The following is a 27,871-nucleotide window of genomic DNA, read 5'->3' as shown; positions in this document are numbered from 1 at the left end:
AATAAAAGGTATCTGAGTTAGAAGAGAAGAGGTAAAACTGTCATTATATGCAGATGACATGATACGCTATTTAGAAAACCCTAATGACTCCACACAAAAATTATTAGAACTGATAAATGAATTCAGAAAGGTAGCAGGATACAAAATTAATATACAAAAATCTGTTGCATTTCTTTACACTAACAATGAAATATCAGAAAGAGAAAGTTTAAAAAATCCTATTTAAAAATCACATCAAAAAAAAATAAAATACCTAAGAATAAATGCAACCAAGGAGTTGAAAGATTTATATGCTGAGAATTATAAAACACTGATAAGTGAAACTGAAGATGATTCAAAGAAATGGAAAGATATCCCATGCTCTTGGATTGGAAGAATTAACATTGTTAAAATGGCCATACTATCCAAAGCAAGATACAGATTTAAGGCGATCCCTATCAAATTACCCATGACATTTTTCACAACTAGAACAAATAATCGTGAAATTTATATGGAACCAGAAAAGACCCAGAATTGCCAAAGCAATCCTGAGGAAAAAGCAAAAACGCTGGAGGCATAACCCTCCCAGCCTTCAGACAATACTACAAAGCTAAAGTAATCAAAAAAGCATGGTATTGGCACAATGACAAATATATAGATCAATGGAACAGAATAGAGAGCCCAGAAATAAACCCACACACCTATGGTTAACTAATCTTTGACAAAGGAGGCAAGAATATACAATGGAAAAAAGACAGTCTCTTCAGCAAGTGGTGTTTGGAAAGCTGGATAGCCACTTGAAATCAATGAAAGAACACTCCCTCACACCATACCCAAAAATAAAATCGAAATGGCTTAAAGACTTAAATATAAGACATGACTCTATAAAACTCTTAGAAGAGAACATAGGCAAAACATTCTCTGACATAAATCATAGCAATATTTTCTTTGATCAGTCTCCCAAAGCAAAAGAAATAAAAGAAAAAATAAACAAATGGGACCTAATCAAACTTATAAGCTTTTGCACAGCAAAGGAAACCATAAACAAAACAAAAAGACAACCTATGGATTGGGAGAAAAAATTTGCAAACAGTGTGACCAACAACAGATTAACTTCCAAAATATACAAACAGCTCATACAGCTGAATATCAAAAAAACAACAACAACAACAAAAAAAAACCAAACAACCCAATCAAAAATATGGGCAGAAGACCGAAACAGACATTTCTCCAAAGAAGATATGCAGATGGCCAACAGGCACATGAAAAGATGCTCAACATCACTAATTATTAGAGAAATGCAAATCAAAACTACAGTGAGGTATCACCATCATTGTAGTCAAAAAGGCCATCATTAAAAAGTCAACAAATAACAAATGCTGGAGAGGGTGTGGAGAAGAGGGAACACTCCTACACTGTTGGTAAGAATGTCAATTGGTACAGCCACTATGGAAAACAGTATGGAGGTTCCTTTATAAACTACAAATAGAGTTACCATATGATCCAGCAATCCCACTCCTGGCCATATATCCAGAAAAGATGAAAACACTAATTTGAAAAGATACATGCACCTCAATGTTCATAGCATCACTATTTACAATAGCCAAGAAATGAAAGCAACCTAAGTGTCCATCAACAGATGAATGGATAAAGAACATGTGGTATATATATATATATATGCATATATATACATTGAATATTACTCAGCCATAAAAAAGAATGAAATACTGCCATTTGCAGCAACATGGATGGACCTAGAGTTTATCATATTAAGTGAAGTAAGTCAAAGACAAATATTATATGATATCACATATATGTGGAATCTAAAAAATAATACAAATGAACTTATTTACAAAGCAGAAACAGACTCACAGACATAGAAAACAAATTTATGGTTACCAAAGGGGAAAGGAGGGGAGGGATAAATTAGGGTTTGGGATTAACAGATACACACTACTGTATATAAAGCAGATAAACAATGAAGACCTATGGTATAGCAAAGGGAACTATATTCAATATCTTGTAATAACCTATAATGGAAAAGAATCTGAAAATATATATATATGTATATATAACTGAGTCACTTTGCTGTACACCTGAAACTAACACAACATTGTAAGTCAACTATACTTCAATTAAAAAAAGAAATTGTACTAGATGTACAATGGAATACTACATAGCAGTGAAAATGAACAAATCGCAGCTGCATGCAACAATGTGGAACCATCTCACAGACACGATTGTTGAGCAAAATTAAAGAGACACTAAAGAGTACATACTGTATGACTCCACTTATATAAAGTTCAAAAACAGGTTAAACTACACTAGTCCCTGGTGGTCTAGTGGCTAGGATTCAGCACTCTCACCACCAAGGCCTGGATTTGATTCCCAGTCAGGAAACAGATCCTGCTTCAAGCCACCGCAAAAGATCAAAACCACATTAGAAAACGCAACAGCACTGAAGTCTTTCACAAAATAAAAAAATGAAAGTTTCAGAAGGAAAAAAGTATTAACTGGGAAGGGGCATGAGCGAGACTGCTAGGTGCTGGGAATGTTCTATATCTTGATCTGGATGGTGGTTACATGAGTGTACACATATGTAAAAATCTAGGGCTTCCCTGGTGGCGCAGTGGTGCCAATGCAGGGGACACGGGTTCGAGCCCTGGTCCGGGAAGATCCCACATGCCGTGGAGCAACTAAGCCCGTGCGCCACAACTACTGAGCCCGCGTGCCACAACTACTGAAGCCCACGCGCTTAGAGTCCGTGCTCCGCAACAAGAGAAGCCACCGCAATGAGAAACCCGCGCACTGCAACAGAGTAGCACCAGCTCGCTGCAACTAGAGAAAGCCCGCACACAGCAATGAAGACCCAACACAGCCAAAAATAATAAATAAATAAAAAATAAATAAATTTTTTAAAAAAAATCTGTCACTTAAGATTTGTGCACTTCATGTATGTTATACTTTGATTTAAAATTTTAATTAAAAAAAATTTTTGTTTAAAGCATTAGAAACACTGATTTTAAAAAGTGGTACCTTGGGACTTCCCTGAGTCCAGTGGTTAAGAGTACACACTACCAATGCAGGGGGCACGGGTTCTATCCCTGGTCAGGGAACTAGGATCCCACATTTGGGGCGTGGCAAAAAAAAAAGAAGTGGTACCTTCTCAACAATTTTTAAGGTAATACATTCACTCACTCAACAAATACTGATAGAGTGGCTACTATGGGTAGATACTATTATAGACAGTAGAGCCACCACAGAGAAATAACATAGGCAAATAAATAAGTAAGCAAATAAATAATTGCAGATACTGAGTGCTATAAAGAAATTAAAGCAGAACGCTATCGTTGTAGGTGAGTAAAAGGAAAGACCAATTTATCTAGGGTGGTCACAGGAGGCCTCCCTCAGGAGACGTCATTTGAGCTAAGTCCTAAATAACTAGGAGACATCACTATGAAAATCTGAGGGAAGAGAATTTGGGGAAAAGTAAACAGTAAGGTCAAAGGTTCCAAGGCAGAAACAAGTCTGATATGTCAGAGAACAAGAAGTAGGTTAATGTGCTTGCACCCAGTAGGGCTGGATGATGAGTGGGAGAAATGAGGTCAAAGAGGAAGGCAAGTGTTAGATAATACAGAGCCTCATGGGCCATGGGAAAGGATGTTACTCAGGGGAGGGACATGATCTTTTTGGCAATGACACGGTTGCCATTTTTTAAAGATCGCTATGGCAGCTGAGCATAGACTACAGTAGGAAGGCACGAATGGAAGCAACGAGGTCAGTTAAGCAGCTTTCTCCATATTCCAAACAAGAGACAATGGAGTTTCAGACAAGGGTGATAGAGGTGGAGAAAGAAGTTGTACATTTGGAACATATTCCGAAGGTAGAGCCAACGAGAGTTGCTGATGGATTGGATTGGGAGGGAAGAGGAGATGAGGAACACAGAGGAGTCACAGATGATTCCTAGGCTTCTGAACTACACAAAGGAATGGAAATGGTGCCATTTACTGGAACAGAAAAGAAGATAATTGTTCTTAAGACTCTGATGAAAAGACGTTAGAGAAACTGAGTGAAAACAAGACATACTTAGAGACTAAGGTACTTAGAGACTGTGAGAAAAAGGAGAAGTCTTTGTTTCCTCCTCCATATTTGCTGCCCTGTCAACTGTTGGCATAAGTTCTGCTTCATCAAAACCCTGACCCAGTTCTGTCCCTAGACTTTCTTCCCCTGATGCTAGAACTCTGCTCTGCTCTGTTCTTGCCCTTTCTTCCTTGCAGGGCTGTTGTGAGACTACAGGGTATGAATAGAGCACCTAAAAGAATTTTTGCATCTAAGTTCTTATTAAATTTTTTTTTCTCTTTCCTCTCTTGCCTTCTGTCTTCCTCCTCTGACCCTGATTAAATGTTTTCACTGAAGAAATTTCATTGAGGAACCTTCGTCAACTGAAAAAAAATAAAGATTCTCTCCAAATTTTTCAATTATTTACTATTAAGTTTCTATGCCAGAATATTTTTCATTAAAAATAAAATGTAGTATGCAATTCACTTAGGATTTAGGTATCTAGTCCATTTTTTCCCCTAAAGTTCTGCCTCTTCTGCACTGCCAACCATTTTTTTCCCTGAAGTTCTGCCTCTTCTGCACTGCCAACCAAAGTTTCAGAATGTTCACTATCTCTCCTCTTTTGTTCTACGTACTCCCCCTGGATGAGCTTAAAGATATCTACGGTTTCGCCTTTCATCTCTACACAATCTCCTTCCTGAGCAGCACATGTGTAAAGCCCACTACTACTGGCAATCTCCACTCAAATGTCTCCCAAGAACTTCAGACACCAACATATCTAAGACTAAATGTATCTCCTACACACCCAAGACAATTCTTCCTTTCCCAAGCTCACAATCTGGAAGTCATCCTAAATTCCCATATTCTTTCACTCAGACACATCCAATCAATGACATTATCCTATGGTTTCTACTTCTTCCATGACTCCTGAGCCAGACCTGTATTATCTATCCCACCATTATTTCCTTAAGTTACACTGTTCATCACGCCTGGACTACTGTGAGAGCCTTTAACATAAAAAGATAGAAATAAAAGTAAACAAACAAACAAACAAAAACAGTGTTGAGGAAATGCGTAGAATGCAGGGGGAAGAAATCTATTTTGTGTTCTCAGAGAGATAAGAGAAGATAAGCCATTATGAATAGAACAGGTTACTTTTTTAAAAGGAGAGAGGCAAGCCTTCAGAGGGAAAAAAATATGATAGCAGAAATGAGAACCTTATAATGGTTAGAAGATAAACCAGAGTTTCTCTCAGAAATGGGAGCAAAAGACAAAGGGATGAAAAACAGGAGAAAAAAGATTTAAAAATTAGAAGGCCAGTACGGAAGGTATAGTATATGAATAACAGTAATCTAAAAAGTATATAGAAAATGAAAAGATGGAAAGATCCATGAAATAATTTAAAGTAATTTCCCAGAACTGAGGGACATGAATTTCTGAGAGAAACTCTGTTTTATCTTCTAACATTTATAAGTTCTCATTTCAGCTACCACATTTATTTTACTCTCAGAGTATGCCATAGTTTCCAGAGAGGGAAAAAAAAAAAAAGCAGGTCTCAAGGAAAGGATCCAGAGTAAAAATGGCTTTAGGAATGTTCACTAACAATACAAAAAGCTAAAAAGAATAAACAAGGCCTTCAAAATGTTAGAGGAACATATGTTCAACCTAGAATTCCAACCCAGCCAATCTATCAATGAAGTCTGAGAGTAAAATAAAGACTTTGGACAATAAGACCTCAAAAAATTTTCCTCACATACACCCTTTCTCAGGTAACTACTGGAGGATATGCTCTACTATGATAAAGGAATAAAGCAAGAAAGAGGGTGATTAGACATACGAGAAACAGAAGTACCTACACTAAAGAGTATGAAGTGGATTCCCAAGATGGTAATGTAGAAATCACAGGACAGCTAGTTCTGAGTGAAGAAATAAACAGTTCAGGTTAGAGCAAGTCCTTCTCAGAGGACTTCCTAGGAAGATGAAATGATAGAATATATAGAAATGTTTTGAGAACACTGACAACTGGCAAAGAGCTTGGGGTTGATTTAGCAATAACTACATTGAAAACTAAGCAATTACTAATTCAGTTACTAAATACTGCACACATTCACATATATAAGTGGCAGGAATAGAAAAGTAGTCATAGTTTACTACATGGTTCAGCTGTGAAGAGTTTACACATAATAATGTCAACACTTAATATTGAGCTAGGGGACTTCCCTGGCGGTCCAGTGTTTAAGACTCCGTGCTCCCAATGCAGGGGGCACAGGTTTGATCCCTGGTTGGGGAGCTAAGATCCCACATGCTGCATGCCACGGCCATATATATATATAAAATAATTTTGCTTTGATCTATATATATATATCTTTATCTATATATATATAGATCTAAGCAAAATTATAATCTATATTTAGAGGGAGATGGAAATGTTATGTATGTGTGGTGAGGATGGAGGAAAGAAAAGAAACAAAATACTATCTTCAACGTTGGGAAGTCAATAGATTATGCCTAAAAAGGCATAATTATGCCTAAAAAGGAAAAACCAAGAAGTAGCAAAATAAAAGTGTTATTTAGAGACATGGAGGTAAAAAACAAAATAGGTGAAACAGGTAAAATTAGTTGCCTCTGAGAAGTGGAAATGAGTATTGGGGATACACAGAACTACCGCTTTTGAAAACAAATCTTTATTTTACCCTTTAAAATACATTTAAAACTGATAATTTTTTTAAAGAGAAATGAACTGAGTTCCATTGAAATTAAGAAATTTTCTCAAGGATACATAATGAATCAGGGAAAGGAGGGAGGGGACTAGAACTCAGACCTGTTAACTAAAACGTAGAGTTTTCTTTCTACCACTGTCTTACATATCTGATTTTTAAGAAATTAAAACTTACTAATACAACAGCACTAGATACATTGTACAATATATTTTTGGACTTTAAATAAAAAGATATTTACAGTTCTCAAGGAAACTGTTGGAGGATTAGTGACAATGACCCTAAAAGGGAAGAGTATAAGCTACTTGGTGGGATGTGAACTACAAAAATAAACACAAAATTAATCCCACTACTGTCCAAAATATATGTTGATGCAGCTGGATGTGATTTTTTTTTTTTTAAAGAAAACAGCAAGTTGGTTTTGATTTCTAAAGAAATAGAAACACACTGAATTTTTGCTAAAGACTGATCTTTGGTTGTACAATCATAAAATGGTATTTTCCACATTTTAAGCAGTTAACAACCTGGCTGCCATATTAATGATAATAACCTAGGTGGAGGAAAAAAAAAACTAGCCAAATGGGAGAAAGAACAATTGGAGGGGACAGATGTGGAAAGAAGAGGTAGAATTGTGTAACAGTGAAAGCCCCAATTCCCAGACTTTCAGCCAAGAAACTTTGGGAGTGGTTCTGGATGGCAGATAAGCATCTTTCTCTTTTTTTTTTTATTTTATTTTTTTGGCCGTGCACCTCACAGCTTGTGGGATCTTAGTTCCCCAACCAGGGGTCAAACCCACACCCCCTGCAGTGGAAGCACAGAGTCTTAACGGCTGGACTGCCAGGGAAGTCCCGGCAGATAAACATCTTACACAAAGCACATCTGAATTTTATAAAGGCAAACTTGAACTAGGAATGTGGAAGTTCCACCTCCTCAAAGTTATACAACCAAGGCTACATACAGACCCTAAGTTCCTGACAACTTTTCCCAGGTCTGAGGATCACCAAGTCAAATGGGTCACTCACATAAAAACTCTTAAGAGCAACAATCTCCATTTGAGCCATTATGTCACAGATAGAAGAAAGTATCTCAAGATAATTCAGACAATAACTTCTAAATATTTTAATTCAGACAATAGCTTCTAAATATTTTAAAGCACCAACCACCAGATACAACTCCCTAATAAGAAACCAAACTGTGGACCCACAGGTGGATTATGGCCCCCTATGTATGCTTTGATTGGTCTATCCTTTATAAAATTGGAAATGTTCACATTTATAAAATCTACATTTCTGTAACTACAGATGAACTGATATGATATCTAGAAATTACTTCAAAATAACCCAGTTATGGGGACTCGGGATGGTGTGGAAAGTGAGAGAGCATAAGTGAAATAAAATTGGCCATGAGCTGATAAGTGCTGCTGGATGATGGAAACATGGAAGTTCATTTTCTTACTCTTACTACTTTTGTATATTTGAAATTTTCCACAATAACAAGTTGTGCTCTTCTTCATCTTTATTTCCATTTTCTCTTGAAAAATTGGAAGATTTACCCTCTGAGGAAAATTGAATTGGAAGATTTTCCCCCTGGTGCCATTCTAGAATGGCATCAATAGGCAAGAGCTAAGAAGCCGCTGCCCCTTTGAAGGAGATGCATGCTCTCCACTTCTCCTGTCTCTGGATTCCCTTTATGGCTTCACTGGCCCATTTTGTTCATTTATGTTACCTACTTGATATTGGGATGCATGGGTTTGCAACCTCATCCTTATACATAACCCTAAAATCCCAGTGTACTATCAACATAACAGAAATCGCGTATTTGTAGAGTGATGTCAGCAAGATCATAGAATAGGAAGCCCTAGGCTCTCGATCCCTCAGAAGACACTGACTTAACAATAGACAGACCAAATTGCCCTTGTGGGAACTCCAGAAACCAGTTAAGATGTTGTACCAACTCAGGGGAACACAAAGCCAAGAAAGATGCATCAAAGGAAGTAGGAGAACTCATGACATTTACCCACCCTAGCCACTCCCTCTCCCTGGCACAGTATGGGATGATCAAAAGAAAAATCCCAACTCCCAGCTTCTCCCTCAGGAAGGAAAGAGAAGAGTAAACTGTGTATCCAATGTTCTTTTCAGGGGCTCCTCACGGGATTCTGTCTCACCTGACTCAGAACACTGATGGGAACAGCAGTTTGGATACCAGGTTAGGGGCCATAGCGAACAAACACAAGCACTGCAGTTTGTTACAGCACCAGAGATAGTGTACTATCACAGACAGACAACAGTGGAAGCAAGAGATTACAGGCTCCAGTGAGGAAGTGGACAAACCTCTTCTACCTGGAAATTATACACACAAACCCAGAGAAGATGCATCTCCAGAAAGGTTTGAGAGGTCCACAAAATCTCTAGCCAGGCTGATTGTTGAAGTTCTTCCCCCATATGTTGAAGTTCTTCCCCCATACAAAGTCAGTCTGTAAAGACTGGCTTTTCAAATGCCAAAATCTCACCAAAGATCACAACGCCTACAAAGAAACAAGTAAACATGGTCCATTCAAATAAACAAAATAAATCTCCAGAAACTGATCCTAAAAAAATTGCAGATCTATGAATTACCTGACAAAGAATTCAAAATAACCACCTTAAAGATGTTCAATGAGCTAAAAAGGGAACACAGATAGACAACTAAACCAAATTAGGAAAGTGATGCATGAACAAAATGAGAATATCAACAAAGAAAAACTACACAAAAGGAAAGAAAACAAATGCTGGAGCTGAAGAATACAATAACTGAGCTGAAAAATTCACTAGAGAGGTTCAACAACAAAGTTGATCAAGCATAAGAAAGAATCACTGAATTTGAAGAAAGATCATTTGAAATTACTGAGTCAGAGGAGTAAAAAGAAAAAAGAAGAAAAGTAAAGAGAGTCTAAGAGACTTTGTGGGGTACCAGAAGACCAACTTGATATACATTATGGGAGTCCCAGAAGAAGAAAGCCTACTTGAAGAAATAATGACCAAAAACTTCCAAACTTTGAGAAAGAAAATTGATATTCAACTTCAAAAAGCTCAAAAAACTCCATCTAGGATCAACCAAAGAGATTTCCATTGAGATGCATTATAATAAAACTGTTAAAAGTCACAAAGAGAGAATCTTGAAAGTAGTGAGAGAAAAGCAACTCATCATACATAAAGGAGCTCCTATTAAATTATTAGCAGATTTCTCAGCAGAAACCTTGCAGGCCAGAAGGGAAAGGGATAATATATTCAAAGTGCTGAAAAGAAAAAAACTACCAGCTGGGAATTCTATATCTGGCAAAACTGACCTTCAAAAATTAAGGAGAGATTAAGACTTTCCCAGATAAACAGAACTAAGGGAGTCCAACCCCACTAGACCTGCCCTACAAGAAATGCTAGAGGGAGTCCTTCAAGTTGAAACAAAATGACACTAGATAGTAACATGAAAGCATCTGAAAGTATAAATGTCACTGGTGAAAGTAAATATATAGACAAACACAAAATACTGTGATACTGTAATGGTGGTGCTCTTTGAATACTGGTATAGAATTTAAAAGACAAAGCATAAAAAGTAACTATAAATCTATACTAATGGGTATGCAATATAAAAATATGTAACTTGTGACATCAATAACAAAGTGGAAGGGGTCAGAGATGTAAAGGAGTAAAATTTTAGTATGCAAATAAAGTTGTTACAGTTTAAAACAAATTTTTATAACTTTAACACGTTTTATGTAAAATTTTATATTTGTTCATTCTTATCTTTGTCTTGAACTGTTTGAGCCCATATTCAATCACACCATGGCTACCTCTCCATAAAAATTATCCTACTGCAAAAAGTAAGAATAGGGCTTCCCTGGTGGCGCAGTGGTTGAGAATCTGCCTGCCAATGCAGGGGACACGGGTTCAAGCCCTGGTCTGGGAAGATCCCACATGCCGCGGAGCAACTGGGCCCGTGAGCCACAACTCCTGAGCCTGCGCGTCTGGAGCCTGTGCTCTGCAACAAGAGAGGCCACGACAATGAGAGGCCCGCGCACCGTGATGAAGAGTGGCCCCCGCTCGCCGCAACTAGAGAAAGCCCTCGCACAGAAACGAAGACCCAACACAGCCAAAAATAAATAAATAACTAAATAAAAATTTTTTTAAAAAAAGTAAGAATACAACTATGAAGTACTTTCTATTATGAAACTTTGACCATATGGAAAATTTCAGTCAACGATCAATAAATGTTTATTAAGGGGCTACATGAGTTAGGCATCAAGATAAGGCACCAGAGTACAAACGTAAGTAAGAAACTGTTCCTCTTCTTATGTCATTTCAGGAGAGAGATGTACATACACATATTACATATATTTTGTGATGTAATTTTACTTAAATATGTACAGTTTAAAGCAGGCTCAGAAATATATACCTAAAAACACAATTAGAAGAATCTTAAAGCTGCAAGCAGAGATCTTTCTCCCAAGAGAATGATGGGAAACTAAAGTTTTCTCAAATCCCACCTTTTCCCAAGGAATATTAAACTGTTTAATTCCGGAAAGCTTTTTGCAAACAGATACATATTTCATCTATTTTCACAATGGCTCTGAAGGATGGAAGCATGTAACTCATACCCCCAATTAATGTTTCTAACTAGGGGTGTAAGGCTCTGAGGTGAGGAGTAAGATGCTTAAGGTCCCCTGGTGGCTCCTAAGAGCAGACATAAACCGATACGTATGTTTCTGAGTTACACAGTGGCTTTTTTCACACAAATTTTCCATGCTTCTTTTAAGAGAAAGACATAAGTTACAAGCTGATTATCAGAGATGGTTGCTTATAAACAGAAAGATCAGGAAATGCCAGATTTTGAACTAAAATGTCACGCTGGAATGAAATAATGCCACTTGCAACAACGTGGATGGACCTAGAGATTATCATACTAAGTGAAGTCAGACAGAGAAAGACAATTATCATATGATTTCGCTTATATGTGGAATCTAAAAAAATGGTACAAATGAACCTATTTACAAAACAGAAGTAGAGTCACAGATGTAGAAACAAACTTATGGTTACCAAGGGGGAAGGGAGGGAGAGATAAATTGGGAGTTTGGGATTGACATATATACACTACTATATATAAAATATATAACTAATAAGAGCCTACTGTATAGCACAGGGAACTCTATTCAGTACTCTGTAATAACCTACATGGGAAAAGAATCTGAAAAAAAATGGATCTATGTAGATGTGTAACTGAATGACTTTGTTGTACACCTGAAACTAACACAACATTGTAAATCAACTATACTCCAATATAAAATAAAAATTAAATTTTAAAAAATCAGGTCATACGGTCTGGCAAGTACATATACATTGACAAGAATAAAACCAAATTTTTGAAAATTCAAGATTTCTGGTCTCCACAAAGGTCAACAGAGTCAGCCCAATGTCATACATCTTCGATACTAAGATTACAGCAGTACAAAGGAAGTGTTGATCACACTAATAGCTAACACTAGAGTAATTCTCATTGTGTACCAGGCAGTTTTCATTTAATCATGACAATTCTATGAAGTAGTACCAGTATTACTCTTATCTTATATGATGTAAGATAACTGAAGCTCAGGACATAAGGTAACTCACCCCAGGTCACACCACTATCAGCAGCCAAGCTGGGATTTGAAGAAGGCAGCCAGGTCTAAAGTATGTACTCTTAAATACTATGCCATAATGCCTTTCATAATGAGGCTAAAATACCAGATCATAAAATGCCTACTGGATCATCTAACACTAAATTGTGCTTAAATATAACTTTCACATCCAAGTGTGCTTTACTGGATTCGAATTCTAGGAAAATTTGTTCATGCAAATCCAGTTCTTTCCAGTTAATTCCCCATTCTCCAACCACTCTGTACAAATAAAGAGTTTTCCTCACAGATGCTGTCTTTGTATTTTCATATCATTTTCACACATGTATGTGTGTTCCACATGCTCCAGAGGGTATCCCAGAAAGACAATATGAAATTAGGCAAAAGGAAAAAAGACGGTTTTTTAGAAGAACAAAAACAAAGTAAGTTCTACTTGCCACTTTAAAGTACCGCATGAGTTGAGAACAAGACTTGAGGACACAGAGGGCGGAGGGGAGGCTAGGACGTAGTGAGAGAGTAGCATTGACATATATACACAGCTAGTGGGAAGCAGCAGCATAGCAGAGGGAGATCAGCTCGGTGCTTTGTGACCACCTAGAGGGGTGGGATAGGGAGGATTCGAGGGAGGCTCAAGGAGGAGGGGATATGGGGATATATGTATATGTATAGCTGATTCACTTTGTTGTACAGCAGAAACTAACACAACATTGTAAAGCAACATTACTCCAATAAAGATGTTTTAAAAAAATAAAGTACCACGTGAGAATAGTAAATGATGTTTCATTGAAAACTGGAAACTAGAGAGTTACTAAAATGAAACCTACAATTTTTCTTAATCAAACAAAATTTTTCACAGTTAATCATTTTATAAATAACTTCCCTCTCTCCTTTCTTCATACCTCCTTGGGGTCTCAAAGATGAAAATTCAAAATATTCTTCAAAATAATGTCTCTTGGTGGGGGGATGCCTCTGACAAGGAGTTTCCTCTTTCCTTAGTGCAACTTTACAAATATCAAAATGAGTAGCACAAATGACTCGATGCCAGCTACATTTTCATTTATTTACAGTACTGTTGCTGTGATACAAAGGTGCAAATACGGGACTGGGACCCAGAAGATCTGTTCAGAGCTGTCAACTAACCCACGGGAGCTGGCTCATCCACCAGGGGGCATTCAGATGACTGCACCAAACTTCACACAGTGGAAGGTCAGAGCCCTTCATCCTCTTTGGATGCAGAAAGCACAGAGTACAGATTCAACTATGAGATGACTGTCACTTAGGTGGGAGAGGTCTTCTCAAACCAACTGGCCTTTCCCTTAGGGAAAACTGAATTTCCTCGGCTGCATTTTCCTCACATTTCAGGTTATTCAAGCGCTTCATTTCATACTCCCTTTCAAGTTGGATGGCTGAAAAATAAAAAATACATGAAGCAATCCAACTGACATTTTTCACCAGGCATAATTTAGTCAAAACTGAATATTTAGCACACAGAAAAATTCACATTCTTGAATACTAAACAAGACAGGGCTACATAGATAGAGAGTATGGGTGTGAATGATCAGATTTAAACATTTGTCTAATAATCAAAATAACACACAAAATTTGCAATTTATTAAAATAGTTCCTACAGAAACGTATGGACACCAAGGGGGGAAAGCCCAGAGGGAGGGGCTGGGTGGTGATGGGATGAACTGGGAGATTGGGATCGATATAGATACACTAATATATATAAAATAGATACACTAATATGTATAAAATAGATAACTAATAAGAACCTGCTGTATAAAAATAAATAAGTAAAATAAAATTCAAATAAAAAAATATAATAAAGTAGTTCCCTCAGAACTTACACTCTGCTGAAGGGAGCAGACCATCCTTAATGGTTAATTTTTTGAGGTGTATAGAACTACCAAATGCAATTTCTTCCAAGAAAGGCAACTTGATGTTGGCTAGGTTTGTGTACCAGGTCTTTGTGAGTAATACAAGTTCCCAGGGTTCCTGTCTAGGGCAAAAATTCATTAATTCATTCAATAAATATTTATTGACATCTACTGCAGGATATAGAAAAGACATTTGAATTCTCAGTTCTATTTTCCACTAGACATTTTGGTTTACAGGAGAGTATTCAGGATTTTCCAGAGTTGCAAACCTAGCCAGGAGAAGGAGCTTTATATTAACTAATGTAGAGATATACTGAAAATGACCATAAATTATAATGACGGAAATTTTTGCTCAAAAAACAGCCTCTTTGGAGTCAATCCAATCTTTACATGTCCTTAAAGAGGATGTAGTTAAAAACTGTAAGCTTGGGACTCCCCTGGTGGCACAGTGGTTAAGAATCTGCCTGCCAATGCAGGGGACATGGGTTCGAGCCCTGGTCCAGGAAGATCCCACATGCTAGAGCCCGCGAGCCACAACTACTGAAGCCCATGCTCCTAGAGCCCATGCTCTGCAACAAAGAGAAGCCACTGCAATGAGAAGCCAGCGCACCGCAGCAAAGAGTAGCCCCTGCTTGCCGCAACTAGAGAAAGCCTGCGTGCAGCAATGAAGACCCAACGCGGCCAAAAATTAATTAATTAATTAATTATTTAAAAAAAGAAAAAAAAAAAACTAAGCTCCAAGTCTTTTTTGGCTGATCAAAATTATGAACACATTAGGGAAGGAACAAAGGGAATACTCACACGTTGAGCAGAGTGCTTGGCACACACTAAGGCTTTGAGTGTGTGATCTGATTTTAATCTTTACAACTACCATGGAGGTAGAAAAGGAACACAAAGACTCAGAAGTTAACAGAGAACCAGAGCTGGGATGTAACCTAGGTGTATATAGAAGCACTAGTACCAAGAGAATCCTTAGAAAACTGGAGAAGGGAATGAAACCCCAAACTACAATATTTAAAAATAATCACAATGAAATTTTAATGGATTGTTTTATGTATCCTAATTTGGAACTTTAAAATATCAGCTATGCTTCTCATCTACAGTCAACATGAGTTCATATGCATGAGGAAAGATGAAAGACCTGCTGTGGTCCAAGTAGGGGAAGTGAGTGTATTACACACATGCCATCTGTTCTCCTCCTCCAGCTTACTTCTTACTTTATCATCTAACTTTAAGGAGTGACTTGAAGTCTAAATTATTATAAATGCACTTGAACAAATACACAAAGATGTATTTACAAGAATGCTCATTGAAGCATCGTTTGTCCCAAAAAAAACCTCACAAAATAACCTTAATATCTATCAAGAAGAGCCTGGTTCAGGAATATACAATGGAGACAAGACAGCCTCTTCAATAAATGGTGCTGGGAAAACTGGACAACTACATGTAAAAGAATGAAATTAGAACACTGCCTAACCCCATACACAAAAATAAACTCAAAATGGATTAAAGACCTCAATGTAAGACCAGACACTATAAAACTCTTAGAGGAAAATACAGGAAAAACACTCTGACATAAATCACAGCAAGATCTTTTATGACCCACTTCCTAGAGTAATGAAAATAAAAAGAAAAATAAGCAAATGGGACCTAATTAAGCTTTTGCACAGCAAAGGAAAACATAAACAAGATGAAAAGACAACCCACAGAATGGGAGAAAATATTTGCAAACGAAGCAACAGACAAAACATTAATCTCCAAAATATACAAACAGCTCATGCAGCTCAATATCAAAAAAACAACCCAATCAGAAAATGCGTGGAAGACCTAAATAGACATTTCTCCAAAGACGACATACAGCTGGCCAAGAGTCACATGAAAAGATGCTCAACAGCACTAATTATTAAAGAAATGCAAATCAAAACTACAATGAGGTATCACCTCACACCGGTCAGAATGGCCATCATCAAAAAATCTACAAACAACAAATGCTGGAGAGGGTGTGGAGAAAAGGGAACCCTCTTGCACTGTTGGTGGGAATGTAAATTGATACAGCCACTATGGAGAACAGTATGGAGGTTCCTTAAAAAACTAAAAATAGAACTACCATATGGCCCAGCAATCCCACTACTGGGCATATATCCTGAGAAAACCATAATTCAAAAAGACACATGTACTCCAATGTTCATTGTAGCACTATTTACAATAGCCAGGACATGGAAACAACCTAAATGTCCATCGACAAATGAATGGATAAAGAAGAGGTGGTAGGTATATATAATGGAATATTACTCAGCCATAAAAAGAAATGAAATTGAGTCATTTGTACAGATGTGGACGGACCTAGAGTCTGCATACAGAGTGAATTAAGTCAGAAAGAGAAAAACAAATATCGTATATTAATGCACATATGTGGAATCTAGAAAAATGGTACAGATGAACCTATTTGCAGGGTAGGACTAGAAAGGCAGATGTAGAGAATGGACTTGTGGACACAGTGGGGGAAGGGGAGGGTGAGATGAATTGGGAGATTAGGTTTGACATAAATACACTACCGTGTGTAAAATAGATAGCTAGTGGGAACCTGCTGTATAGTACAGGGAGCTCAGCTCGGTGCTCTGTGATGGCCTAGCTGGGTGGGATGGGGGGGGATAGAAGAGGGAGGGGATGTGTGTATGCATATGGCTGATTCACTTCACTGTGTGGATGAAACTAACACAGCACTGTAAAGCAATTATACTCCCCCCCCAAAAAAAGAGCAGCCTGGTTAAACAAACTGTAGTACATACATGTAATGAAAGAATGAGATTTATCCTTATATATTGATTTGGAAAGATGAGCAATAAAACAGCTAATGCTGGGAATTCCCTGGCGGTCCATTAGTTAGGACTCCACTCTCTCACTGCCGAGGGCCGGGATTCAATCCCTGGTCGGGGAACTAAGATCCCACAACCCGCATGGCGCGACAGAAAAAAAAAAAAGAAAGAAAAAAATAACAGCTAATGCTTACCTAGCACCTACTACATGCAAGACACTGTTTTAATCAGTATACACATATAAACACATTTAATTACCACAGTAACCCTATGAAGTAGGCAGATGCTATTGCTATGCTCATTTTACAGATTAGGAAATAAGAACAGACACCAACTTGCTCAAGGTCACAAGGCTTGGGTTTGAAATTTCAACCCAGAAAGTCACACTGTAGAATCTGTGCTCTTAACCACTAGGCTACACACGATATAGGTGGGGAGGGAGCAATATAATCCCATGTGTAAAAACATGTGTGTGTATATACATATGTGTGCGAATCTTATATAACAGACAGAAATTCTAAAAAATATATAAAACATTTTACCTGAGCGGGATTGGGCGGGTAGGGCAGGGATGGCAATGCAGATGTGAGAGGTAACATTTTAATTTTCCTTTCAAATGCTTCCATATTGTTCGAATGTTTTTAGCATATTTTCTTATAATCTTCTAAAAATACTTAACCAAAAAAAGCCCAAGGTGAGGAGCTGCCTGAGCTAGTGAACTCCAAAGACTGCTACTACCATCCTATTCCTCTTAATTTAGCTGCTCTTATAAATAGAATATCAAATACTTTCTTTTGAGAATGATAGAGAAGACACTCTTTTTGCAGATATTATTCGTGACATAAAATGTTATACAGCCAAAACCACAGAATCAGTGCTTTAAATCATTCTCCAGATACAGGAATATCTTCGTTATAAAAATTATGTTTACAATAATGATTACAGTGGTATTTGTCTATAGTTCAATGTCTAAATACATACTGAACTAACAAATCTAAATAGAATGCAATGATGAGTTTTCTCTGGTTTTCCCATATCTCTGGTCTTACAACCCCGTGGGGTGTCTCCATTTACTTCTTAGAACACTGTCAAAAAGTAAAATTCAATTGACTCACCACGGTAATATGTCATACATTGTGGCAGAGAGGTTTAAAAAAACAAGTCCAAAAATTAAAAACAAGGTAGCACAGAGTGAAACTACCATGTAGTAGCAACCCATGTTTATTATGGGTTTACTATTATGTCAGGCAACATGCAAGTACCTTACATACATTACTTCATTTGTATTCCACACCATATAGGTAGGTATTGATATGTCCATTTCACAGATGTGGAGGCCAAGGTACAGAGAAGTTAAGTAATTTGCTCAAGGCAGCTTAGGGAGCCAGTGGCAGGGCCAGGCTTTGAGCGCAGGTCTTCTTGATGTCCACACATCACCTGACAAAATGTACAGGATGCAAAACTAACTCTCTGTACCAGCTAATTAAGTGTTCTGTTAAGATATATCTGACACCAAGGCATTTTTAGGTAGATTTACACTATCTAAAGAGGGATTTTAAAGTGGCTGTCTGCATTGGAAAATGTTGCTTTGGAGTAAAGAAGACTCAGACTTCTAACCCTGTCACTTCCTTACTACATGACTGTGGGACCTGGATCATACCACTTCTTCAAACCTCAGTTTCCTCATTTCACAGTATTGTTTTGTTGTAAAAACCAAGTAAGAAAATTTATAAATCCTTATAGAAGCATTTTCCTTTTAAAAACATCAGTACCCAGACACCTGAGAATGCCTCATATAGTCCGGTATCTCATGGGGAACGTAAGGGTGTCCAATACTTTTAACAAGGACACTCCCCAGCCCAAGTCAACGCTTACCAGGATAAATATACTTACACTTTATAACAATTGCACCTCAAAATGGTTTCCACTGCGTTCTTTCTTGGCAAGCCATAAGCCATGGTGAATTATTACAGTCCAATTTCCTAATTGTCTGATGTAATGACTCAGATATTCTGTTCACTTTGTCTGAAATGATTGCAATGCACCTAATTAATATTAAAATAAAATATTCACTTGAATATTTTTAATACCCAAATAATAAAAAAGCTTCAGAAAAAAATTTTCTGAATGTAAGAACGTTCCTAATCAACGTTCACTGAACTGAATTCCTAATGTAGAACTGTGTTCTCTTTTATTTTCCACGAACTCATTTTATCATGTCTTGCCATGTAAGGAGAAGATGCCAGGTGAACAGCATCGGCATTCCGGCCCGGTAAATTGTCATTGCCTAAGTCTACCAAACTGGCTCAAATACCTCATCACCAAAAGGTGTCTGACTGTGGCAATGTTAAGCGACAAATAGCTCTGCGGACACAGGAACTTCCCGTCCTCCGCCCGAGCCCTTTAAAGGATGCAAACCTTCCCAGGTTTTTCCTTTTTCAAAAATCTGAACTTAAACCAAAAAAGAAACCTCTGAACTTAAAACGTGGCCGACTTCAAGCACCACTCCCACTTCCCTTCCAGCGCACGCTTCTTCGGGATGAGCCTCCTCCCCGCGGGACGCGGAGACTCCGGGCGGAACCCGCGGCCTGCAGGGCACGGAGCGAGGAGCGGGGGAATTAAGGGGATGGGGAAAGTAGGGGGAAGGGGAGGAGAGGCGAGGGGTGAGGGAGAAGAAGGGGTGAGGGAGAAGAAGGGGAGAGGGAGAAAAGGGGGAGGGAGAAGAAGGGGAGGGAGAAGAAGGGGAGGGAGAAGAAGGGGAGGGAGAAGAAGGGGAGGGAGAAGAAGGGGAGGGAGAAGAAGGGGAGGGAGAAGAAGGGGAGGGAGAAGAAGGGGAGGGCGGGCCCTCGCCTCCCGCGCCTCAAACCACTCCCCCTCCCAGCCGCACCACGCACGCGGCGGGCGCGTCCACTCCGCCCGGGCCTCGCGAGAGGGGTCCTGGGAGAGGCCGCCGACGCCCGGTTACCGGCGCTCTGGGGTCCGGGAGGGTCGCGGTCCCCTGGGGATCGAGGGCAGAGCGCGCGCCCATCTAGTCGCCCATGGCCGCTCACACGCCGCGGTCCCGCTCCTCCTTCCTGCTCGCGCCGGGAGCTGCGGGCGGCCCTGCGTCAAGCCCCAGCCTCAATAAAGGGCTTTGTGGTGCCGGCCCCGACCGCGAGGAGGCTGGGGCGCCGGGCCCGGGACACGCGCCCCGCGGGGTTCCCTCGGGGCGGGGGCTCCGCGTCCCGCAGCCGAGGGCTGGCTCACGCTTGATGGGACAAAGCCCACAGCGGCAGAAAGGGCTGTAACCGAGGCCTTTCCCTAAAAACGACACTTCTGAATGTGAGGGGGTTGTGTGAAGCCACCTGAGGAGTTGGTTTGGGGGCAGCACTCACAGAAACGCACCCGGTTCTGACGTGCTGACCATGCGTGAGTCTCACGGGTGCCCTGCAGGAGCGGAAGCGCTGTTAGTGCCCGCGGGCCCCGGTGCGTCAGGGCCGCTTTAAACCCTAAAGCTCGAAACACCTCATGTGTGTTAAGGGCAAAATAGGATCTGAAAACGTGGCCTGATGGACTGGTTTGTGAAGTCACTACACTGTGGTGATTCAGGATGAACCTATATTTTAGTACGTCAGGTGGTCACCACTTAACATCAAATGAAAATAGTCATAGTTTACCTCTGTTGAGTGTGACGGCTTTGGAGTCAGAACTGGTTTGGAATTCTAGTTCTGCCACTTGCTGACTTTAAGATCTTGCCTACGTAAATTCTCTAAGCCTTAATTTCTTCACCTGTAAAACAAGTATAATATTCTATATCTTACGGGGTTGTTGTGAGGTTCAAAGATCCGGTCTGTAAATTCTCTGCCACAGGGTAAGTGCCCAATTATCTAATTTTGAGCCTAGTAACAACTTTATGGAATAGGCGAGGGATTACTAATTCCAGTTGTAGAGAGGAGGAATGAACTAGAGAGGTTAAAGGACTGCCCAAGGTCAGACAGCTAGTGAGTTACAGGGCCAACTTTTGAAGCTAAATGCAGTACCCTTTCCACCCTGGCAAGCTACTTCTGATACTAGCTCCTGCCTAATTAGAGCTGGTTGGTAGTGTTGACCCACCTGTAGAGGATACTTTTCTGCCTCCCAGAAACAAGAAGATGAGGACTCGCTTGATTTCTGTTCTAGTACCAATGGAAAAGGAGCAGCCAGGAGTGAAAGGGGGTATTAGTATTTTAACACAAGGAATGGTGAAGCCATTAATGGATTGTGAAATCAAAATAGTAGATTTTCACCCGAATTTTTTTAATGGATTAATGTAGAATGGCGGGAAGGGGTAATGAGAATACAACATGCAAATAAGTGTTTTTAAGTATCATGTTGTGGAACTTTCATTTCTGTTATACATACGTACTCATACACATACCTGTGTGTATGTGAAGTTTCAGTGTAAAATACAGTTCTCTCAGTGGATCTAAAAAGTTTGAAATCCACCATCTAGGATCATTTCATTTGTTTAGAGACAAAACAAGAGACCAAGTTGTTAACCGAGGTCACACCCAGATGGGGCAGAGATAAGCCACCTTACAGCTGAAATGGCCATGGTTTCGTGGCCTGTTTTCATAGATGAAGAAACGAAGACGCAGGGAGAGAATGTGGTGGGTCCAGGGTCACACTGAGAGAGATCAGTCTGTGATTTCTCCATTTGGGAACTCCATTTCCTGTATACATATATTATTCCTGACAATTGTGTTTAGTTATCTCCTACGTGACTCACTTTGAATAAATGTGGTGGAAGTTAGAGAATGACTTCTCAAACTAGCTCATAAAAGGTATTGTGGCTTCCTTCTTGCCGTCTCAGATCACTAACCCTGGAAGAGGTCGACTGCCATGTTGGGAGGACACTCAAGTCAGCTTATTGACATGCAAAGGAATCAAGGCCTCTAACCAACAATTGGTGAGGAGCTGAGGCCTCTTGCCACCAACTGTGTGAGTGAAACATCTTGGAAGCAGGTCCTCCAAGGCTCAGGCAAGCCTTCAGATGACTGTAGTCCCAGCTGATGTCCTCACTGAAACTTCATGGGAGATCCTAAGCCAGAACCACTTAACTAAGCCACTTCAGGATTCCTGGCCCTGAGAAAAAACAAGATAACAAATGTTCATCATTTTAAGCCACCAACCTTAGGGATATTTGTCACAGAGCAATAGATAACTAATATACCATTAAGTATCTTATTGTAAAAGGAATATTCTACATAGAGGAAAATAGCTATATTTTTATAATTGAGATTAATGGTTTGATTAAAATGAACAGTAAAACACATTATGCTTTACTGACATTTACTGGGCAGCTGACTTTGCTAAATCTCACCTAGGACCAGTATAGATCCTTAAAAACCATCAGCAGAGAAAATACACTTGACCCTTGAACAACATGGGTTTGAACTGTGCAGGTCCACTTATATGTGGATTTTTTTCAGTAGTAAGTACTACAGTACTACATGATCCAAGGATGGATAAATCTTTGGATACAGAGGAACCACAGATATGGAGGGCCGACTATAAGTTATACTCAGGTTTTTGACTGTGCAGGGGTCAGTGCCCCTGAGCCCTGCATTGTTCAAGGGTCAACAGGGTATGGTAACCACCACTCCCCCACATGGATTTATAAACAAAAATAACACTAAATCCCATAGAATGTGGAAGGATATCCAATATAGATCTAGTTCTACCCCCACCCCATTATCACTATTTCAGTATTTTCTTTTGAAATATCAAATTATTTCTAAACATCCCTCTCACTCTCTCTCCCTCTCTGTCTTTCCCTCTCCCTCTTCCTCCTTTCCCTTCCTCCCTCCCTCCCTCCTCCCCTCCCTCCTTTTCTCACTCTGTCTCTATCTCTATCTATGACCTCTCTCCCCCTGTTTTTCTGGTGCCCTACACACATCTTCCTGTTGGATAAGCCTTCACTGATCTCATCTATTCCAGAAAGTTGCCACTTTTCATTTAAACTGGTTAAGAGAGCATTGCTGCCACCTAGTGATAAGATTAAAGTACAAGGAGGACTGTAAAGGAGACATAATAATCATAACACATAACACAAAAACAATACTAGTGTGATAACATTTACTGTACTTTGGGCACTGTTCTAGGTACTTCATATACATTGTCTCATTTAATTATCACAACAATAGATGCTATTATTTAGTGATGTAATTTTCCGGTTATTAGAGAAGAAAAAACAGACACCTCAAGCAGGTCACAGGATTTGACCCAAGAGTATGATTCTGATTTTCTGCTCTCTCTACCGCACTATACATTCTCCCAGGATTGTAATTAGGGCAAAGTGTTAAGAGTATATACTTGTAAATATTTTTGCAACTCCCTTTTCGAATATTCTGTTAATTTCTCATCATGTATACAGTGTATATGTATCTGTTCTACTTTCAAAGAGCAATGTTTTATTTCTTTTAACTTAATATGTAAATCACAGATGCAGCCTACACTTTTTTCATGGCTACACCCAAAACTTCTCTAGGAATACCAACTCAAAGACAGTGATAAAGTAATTCATCTGCAAAAACTTTACAATCACCAAAGAACTTAACAGCACTGAAAACCCTAAATGTTCTCAACCCTTCTGTACTAGCACCTTCCTAATTCTCTCACTCCTCTAGCTACTCCCTCCCGTGTTTCCCTCTTTGTTCCTCCACTTAAATTGGTTTATGCCCGTAGTTGTGATGCCCTTCTTCCTCTATTTGTTCTACCCAGTACTCTCAGTGGCTCTACTCTCAGTAATGTAATTATCACTTCTTTTTGGATGGACCCCAAATCTGATCTCTAGCCAGCCTTGCCTTCTTTCTGAATTCATATCCTGCATTTCCATTGGTTTGTGTGAACTTCCTACCTGAATATCCTGTTCAGCTGAAAATTTCAGCATATCCAAAATGTAATTCATCACCTACTCCCTAAACCATCTCTTCTGTCTCTATTTCTGGGGATGCCCCAGGAGTCTCCCAGGAGCCACACTTAGAGCATCAAGCCATTTTAAAGCATATTGTTGGGCAGCTACTCCATGCCAGCCATCCTTCTTGGCCATCTTACATGACATCTGATCCTCACAGCTTAGGAGGGAAGAAGACAATAGTTTCCCTATACAGTAAAGGGGAAAGAGTTTATAGGGTTACAAGTTGACTTGCTTACAATAACACAACTAGTAAGTTGCAGAGTCAAATTTATCCCAGGTCATTTTCACTCCTGACCTACCTCCCTGAGTTCTCCGGATCTTATGACTGGACTCTATGTCCTTTTGTCCGTCACTGTATCCTTACAACATTCACTACCCACCCATTTTATTTGAGGTCAGTGGAGTATGTTCCTGTACCTTAAACACATGATTTTCTGACCAGAACAAAGAATAATAGCCTCAGCTAGTGTCTTCTTTGCTCTGCTTAGAGGCAGAAGTTACAATTTTCTAGGTACCGAATTCTCCTGTTCTTTGGGAGTCAAAGCAGATCAGAATCCATTATCCTGATCCAAGACTATGACATGTGATTTACAGCCCAGGATTCTCCCCAGGACAAAATCTGGAGCAGTGGGGATCCCTGGCTGGCTCTCAGGAGGGCACCGCAAACTGCACCTACCATGGAGCTGTTTACACCAGAAGAGCTCAGCCCCTGACAGCAGCACTTGAATTCCTCCATTGCACAAGCATAAAACATTTGTTGTAAGAATGGGAAGAAAGGTCTTTCTTTGCACAGCTTAATATATGAGGCCTTTGGGATGTTACAGCATCACCCTGTAAGGTTCAAATTAAAACAAAGAATTTATCTGCTTCAGTCCAATTGACATTTCAACTTCATGCTAATTTATGTTACTTTAAGAGTAAGTAGGAAATCAGGAGCAATCAGAAAACAACAGATGAGATCTCTCGTTATTCATTAAATATTTGTTAAAATGATTCACAGATTGTTGACTTTCCAAATATATTATAAATCACATCAATTGAACTCCATTCCTGAGGAGGTAGAGACCATCTGAAGAGGTGGTATGCTCTGATAGAAAGGCTCTAACTAGGAATCCAAAACACCTGGGCTGTAGACTCTGTTCATAAATATGAATGGTTTCTAAGCCTTTGTATCATTTATGAAACCTAATGTGTAGCTCTCAGAAATAGTTTTATGATTGAGTCCATGAATTTGTCTAAATCCTTCACATAAATATTTCAGTGCTAAGTCATTAATAAGTTAGTAAAGGACAATAATTTTACCTATTTTATATTTTGGCATATTTGTGTAAAGAACTCATTAAAGTTAGTGTATAAAAGGATATAAATTTTGTTTGTCCTAAAACTTTGTCTTTTGAAGATTAATATCCCAGGTTTACCGTATCCATAAACTCTTTAACTTTATTCATTTCAGTGATCCATATTTCGTCTTAAGCTTTAATTCAGTTAAACTTAAGGCAATTTAACACATATCTATTGAGCACTTTCTGTATGCAGGGTTCTGTGATTGGCCCCTACAGTTTAAACTTTGTCCTCCCTTTCCTCCCTCCCCCCATTGTAAGAAAAGCTCTCTTTTCCCTTGAAGATTTAAGTCAGTTATGAAAAAGATACATTCTCAGCTTGGAGAAATATGGAAAAAAGAAATCATTGCCTCTCTTTCTGTCAGTTGTGAAAGTTGTCTTGAAATAATTCAGATTCCTTTTTTAAGACAAAATCTAAAATTAGAATGCATATAAGCTCCCATAGGCAATAAATATCAATCTACTAAAATTCTGGATTTTAAAAAAAGGAATTATTTCAAAGCATAGAATTTCTTATACTTGCTCAAACACTGACTTCCTAATGTTAAACCTATCTGTGAATTTTACTCCTTAATTTTTTGTCATCTGCTTGAACCTCTAAGACAAATTCTTTTTTTTTAACTTTATCATGGGATAATTGACAAATATAATTGTATGTATTTAAGGTGTACCAAGTGATGATTTTGATATGCATATACATTATAAAAGGATTGCCAAGATCAAGAAAATTAACACATCCATCACCCCACATAGTTAACACATTAACTCTGTGTGTGTGTGTGTGTTTGTTTAGGATGCTTAAGATCCACTCTCAGCAACTTTCAAGTATACGATACTGTATTACTAACTATAATCACCAATTCTTTTTTTTTTCATTTTTTCACTTTGAATTTGGAAGCTTTACCTACAATCACTGTTTCAGTCCACTGCAATAGCTTTTACGTGCTCAGATTATCCTATCTTTTTTTTTTTTTACTTTATTTATTTATTTAATTTTTGGCTGCGTTGGGTCTTCGTTGCTGCGCTCAGGCTTTTCTCTAGTTGCAGTGAGCGGGGACTACTCCTCGCCGTGGTGCACGGGCTTCTCATTGCGGTGGCTTCTCTTGTTGCAGAGCATGGGCTGTAGGCATGCATGCTTCAGTAGTTATGGCACGTGGGCTCAGTAGTTGTGGCTCACAGGCTCTAGAGCACAGGCTCAGTAGTTGTGGCTCACGGGCTTAGTTGCTCCACGGCATGTGGGATCTTCCCGGACCAGGGCTTGAACCCGTGTCCCCTGCATTGGCAAGTGGACTCTCAACCACTGCTCCACCAGGGAAGCCCCTATAGTCACAAATTCTTATATTTATTTTTTTATTGAAGTATAGTTGATTTACAATGATGTATTAATTACTGCTGTACAGGAAAGCAATTCAGTTATACATATATATACATTCTTTTTTTTAATATTCTTTTCCATTATGGTTTATCATAGAATATTGAATATAGTTCTCTGTGCTATAACAGTAGGACCTTGCTGTTTATCCATTCTGTGTACAAAAGCTTACATCTGCTAACCCCAACCTCCCTTTCTATCCCTCCCCCAACCCCCTCCCCTTGGCAACCACCAGTCTGTTCTCTATGTCTGTAGTCACCAATTCTTAATTGTTTCTCAGCTTCCACTTCTACTTTCAATGTACTAACAATAAGTCAAAGGACACCCCCTGCAGCTCATTAGTAGGCACTGCACCCTAACATGATGCTTTTTTTTTTTTTAACACCTTTATTGGAGTATAATTGCTTTACAATGGTGTGTTAGTTTCTGCTTTATAACAAAATGAATCAGCTATACATATACATATATCCCCATATCTCTTCCCTCTTGCGTCTCCCTCCTACCCTCCCTATCCCACCCCTCTAGGTGGTCACAAAGCACAGAGCTGATCTCCCTGTGCTATGTGGCTGCTTCCCACTAGCTATCTATTTTACATTTGGTAGTATATATAAGTCCATGCCACTCTCTCACTTTGTCTCAGCTTACCCTTCCCCCTCCCCATGTCCTCAAGTCCATTCTCTAGTAGGTCTGCGTCTTTATTCCTGTCTTGCCCCTAGGTTCTTCGTGACCATTTTTTTTTTTTTTTTTTAGATTCTATATATATGTGTTAGCATACGGTATTTGTTTTTCTCTTTCTGACTTACTTCACTCTGTATGACAGACTCTAGGTCCATCCACCTCACTACAAATAACTCAATTTCATTAAAAAACTAAAAATAGAACTACCATACGACCCAGCCATCCCACTACCAGGCATATACCCTGAGAAAACCATAATTCAAAAACAGTCATGTACCACAATATTCATTGCAGCTCTATTTACAATAGCCAGGACATGGAAGCAACCTAAGTGTCAATCGACAGTTGAATGGATAAAGAAGATGTGGCACATATATACAATGGAATATTACTCAGCCATAAAAAAGAAATGAAATTGAGTTATTTGTAGTGAGGTGGATGGACCTAGA

The 27,871-nt window shown here is 39.0% G+C and overlaps 1 protein-coding gene across 5 annotated transcripts; it reads right to left on the bottom strand.

Annotated features, from left to right (window-relative positions):
• Window positions 1–13,440: 13,440 nt before the first annotated feature.
• Window positions 13,441–19,817, bottom strand: C4H4orf36 (chromosome 4 C4orf36 homolog). 5 transcript variants are annotated; one of them, XM_068542100.1, is made up of 4 exons: window positions 19,514–19,817; window positions 18,989–19,120; window positions 14,250–14,401; window positions 13,441–13,805 (listed from the first exon to the last, which is right to left on the bottom strand). In XM_068542100.1, exons 2-4 carry the CDS (start codon window positions 19,051–19,053, stop codon window positions 13,672–13,674), a joined length of 351 nt encoding a protein of 116 aa, XP_068398201.1. In that variant the 5' UTR covers window positions 19,054–19,120; window positions 19,514–19,817; the 3' UTR covers window positions 13,441–13,671. The 5 variants fall into 5 exon arrangements, with proteins under 5 accessions (XP_068398201.1, XP_068398199.1, XP_068398197.1 ...); XM_068542098.1 differs by having other exon boundaries at window positions 18,989–19,140; window positions 19,566–19,817; XM_068542096.1 differs by having other exon boundaries at window positions 19,566–19,817.
• Window positions 19,818–27,871: the final 8,054 nt, after the last annotated feature.

The sequence above is a fragment of the Eschrichtius robustus genome, chromosome 4, assembly GCF_028021215.1.
Source record: "Eschrichtius robustus isolate mEscRob2 chromosome 4, mEscRob2.pri, whole genome shotgun sequence".
Taxonomy (NCBI): domain Eukaryota; kingdom Metazoa; phylum Chordata; class Mammalia; order Artiodactyla; family Eschrichtiidae; genus Eschrichtius; species Eschrichtius robustus.
Note: the sequence above shows the minus strand (reverse complement) of the source record. Positions and strands in the feature narration are given on the sequence as shown.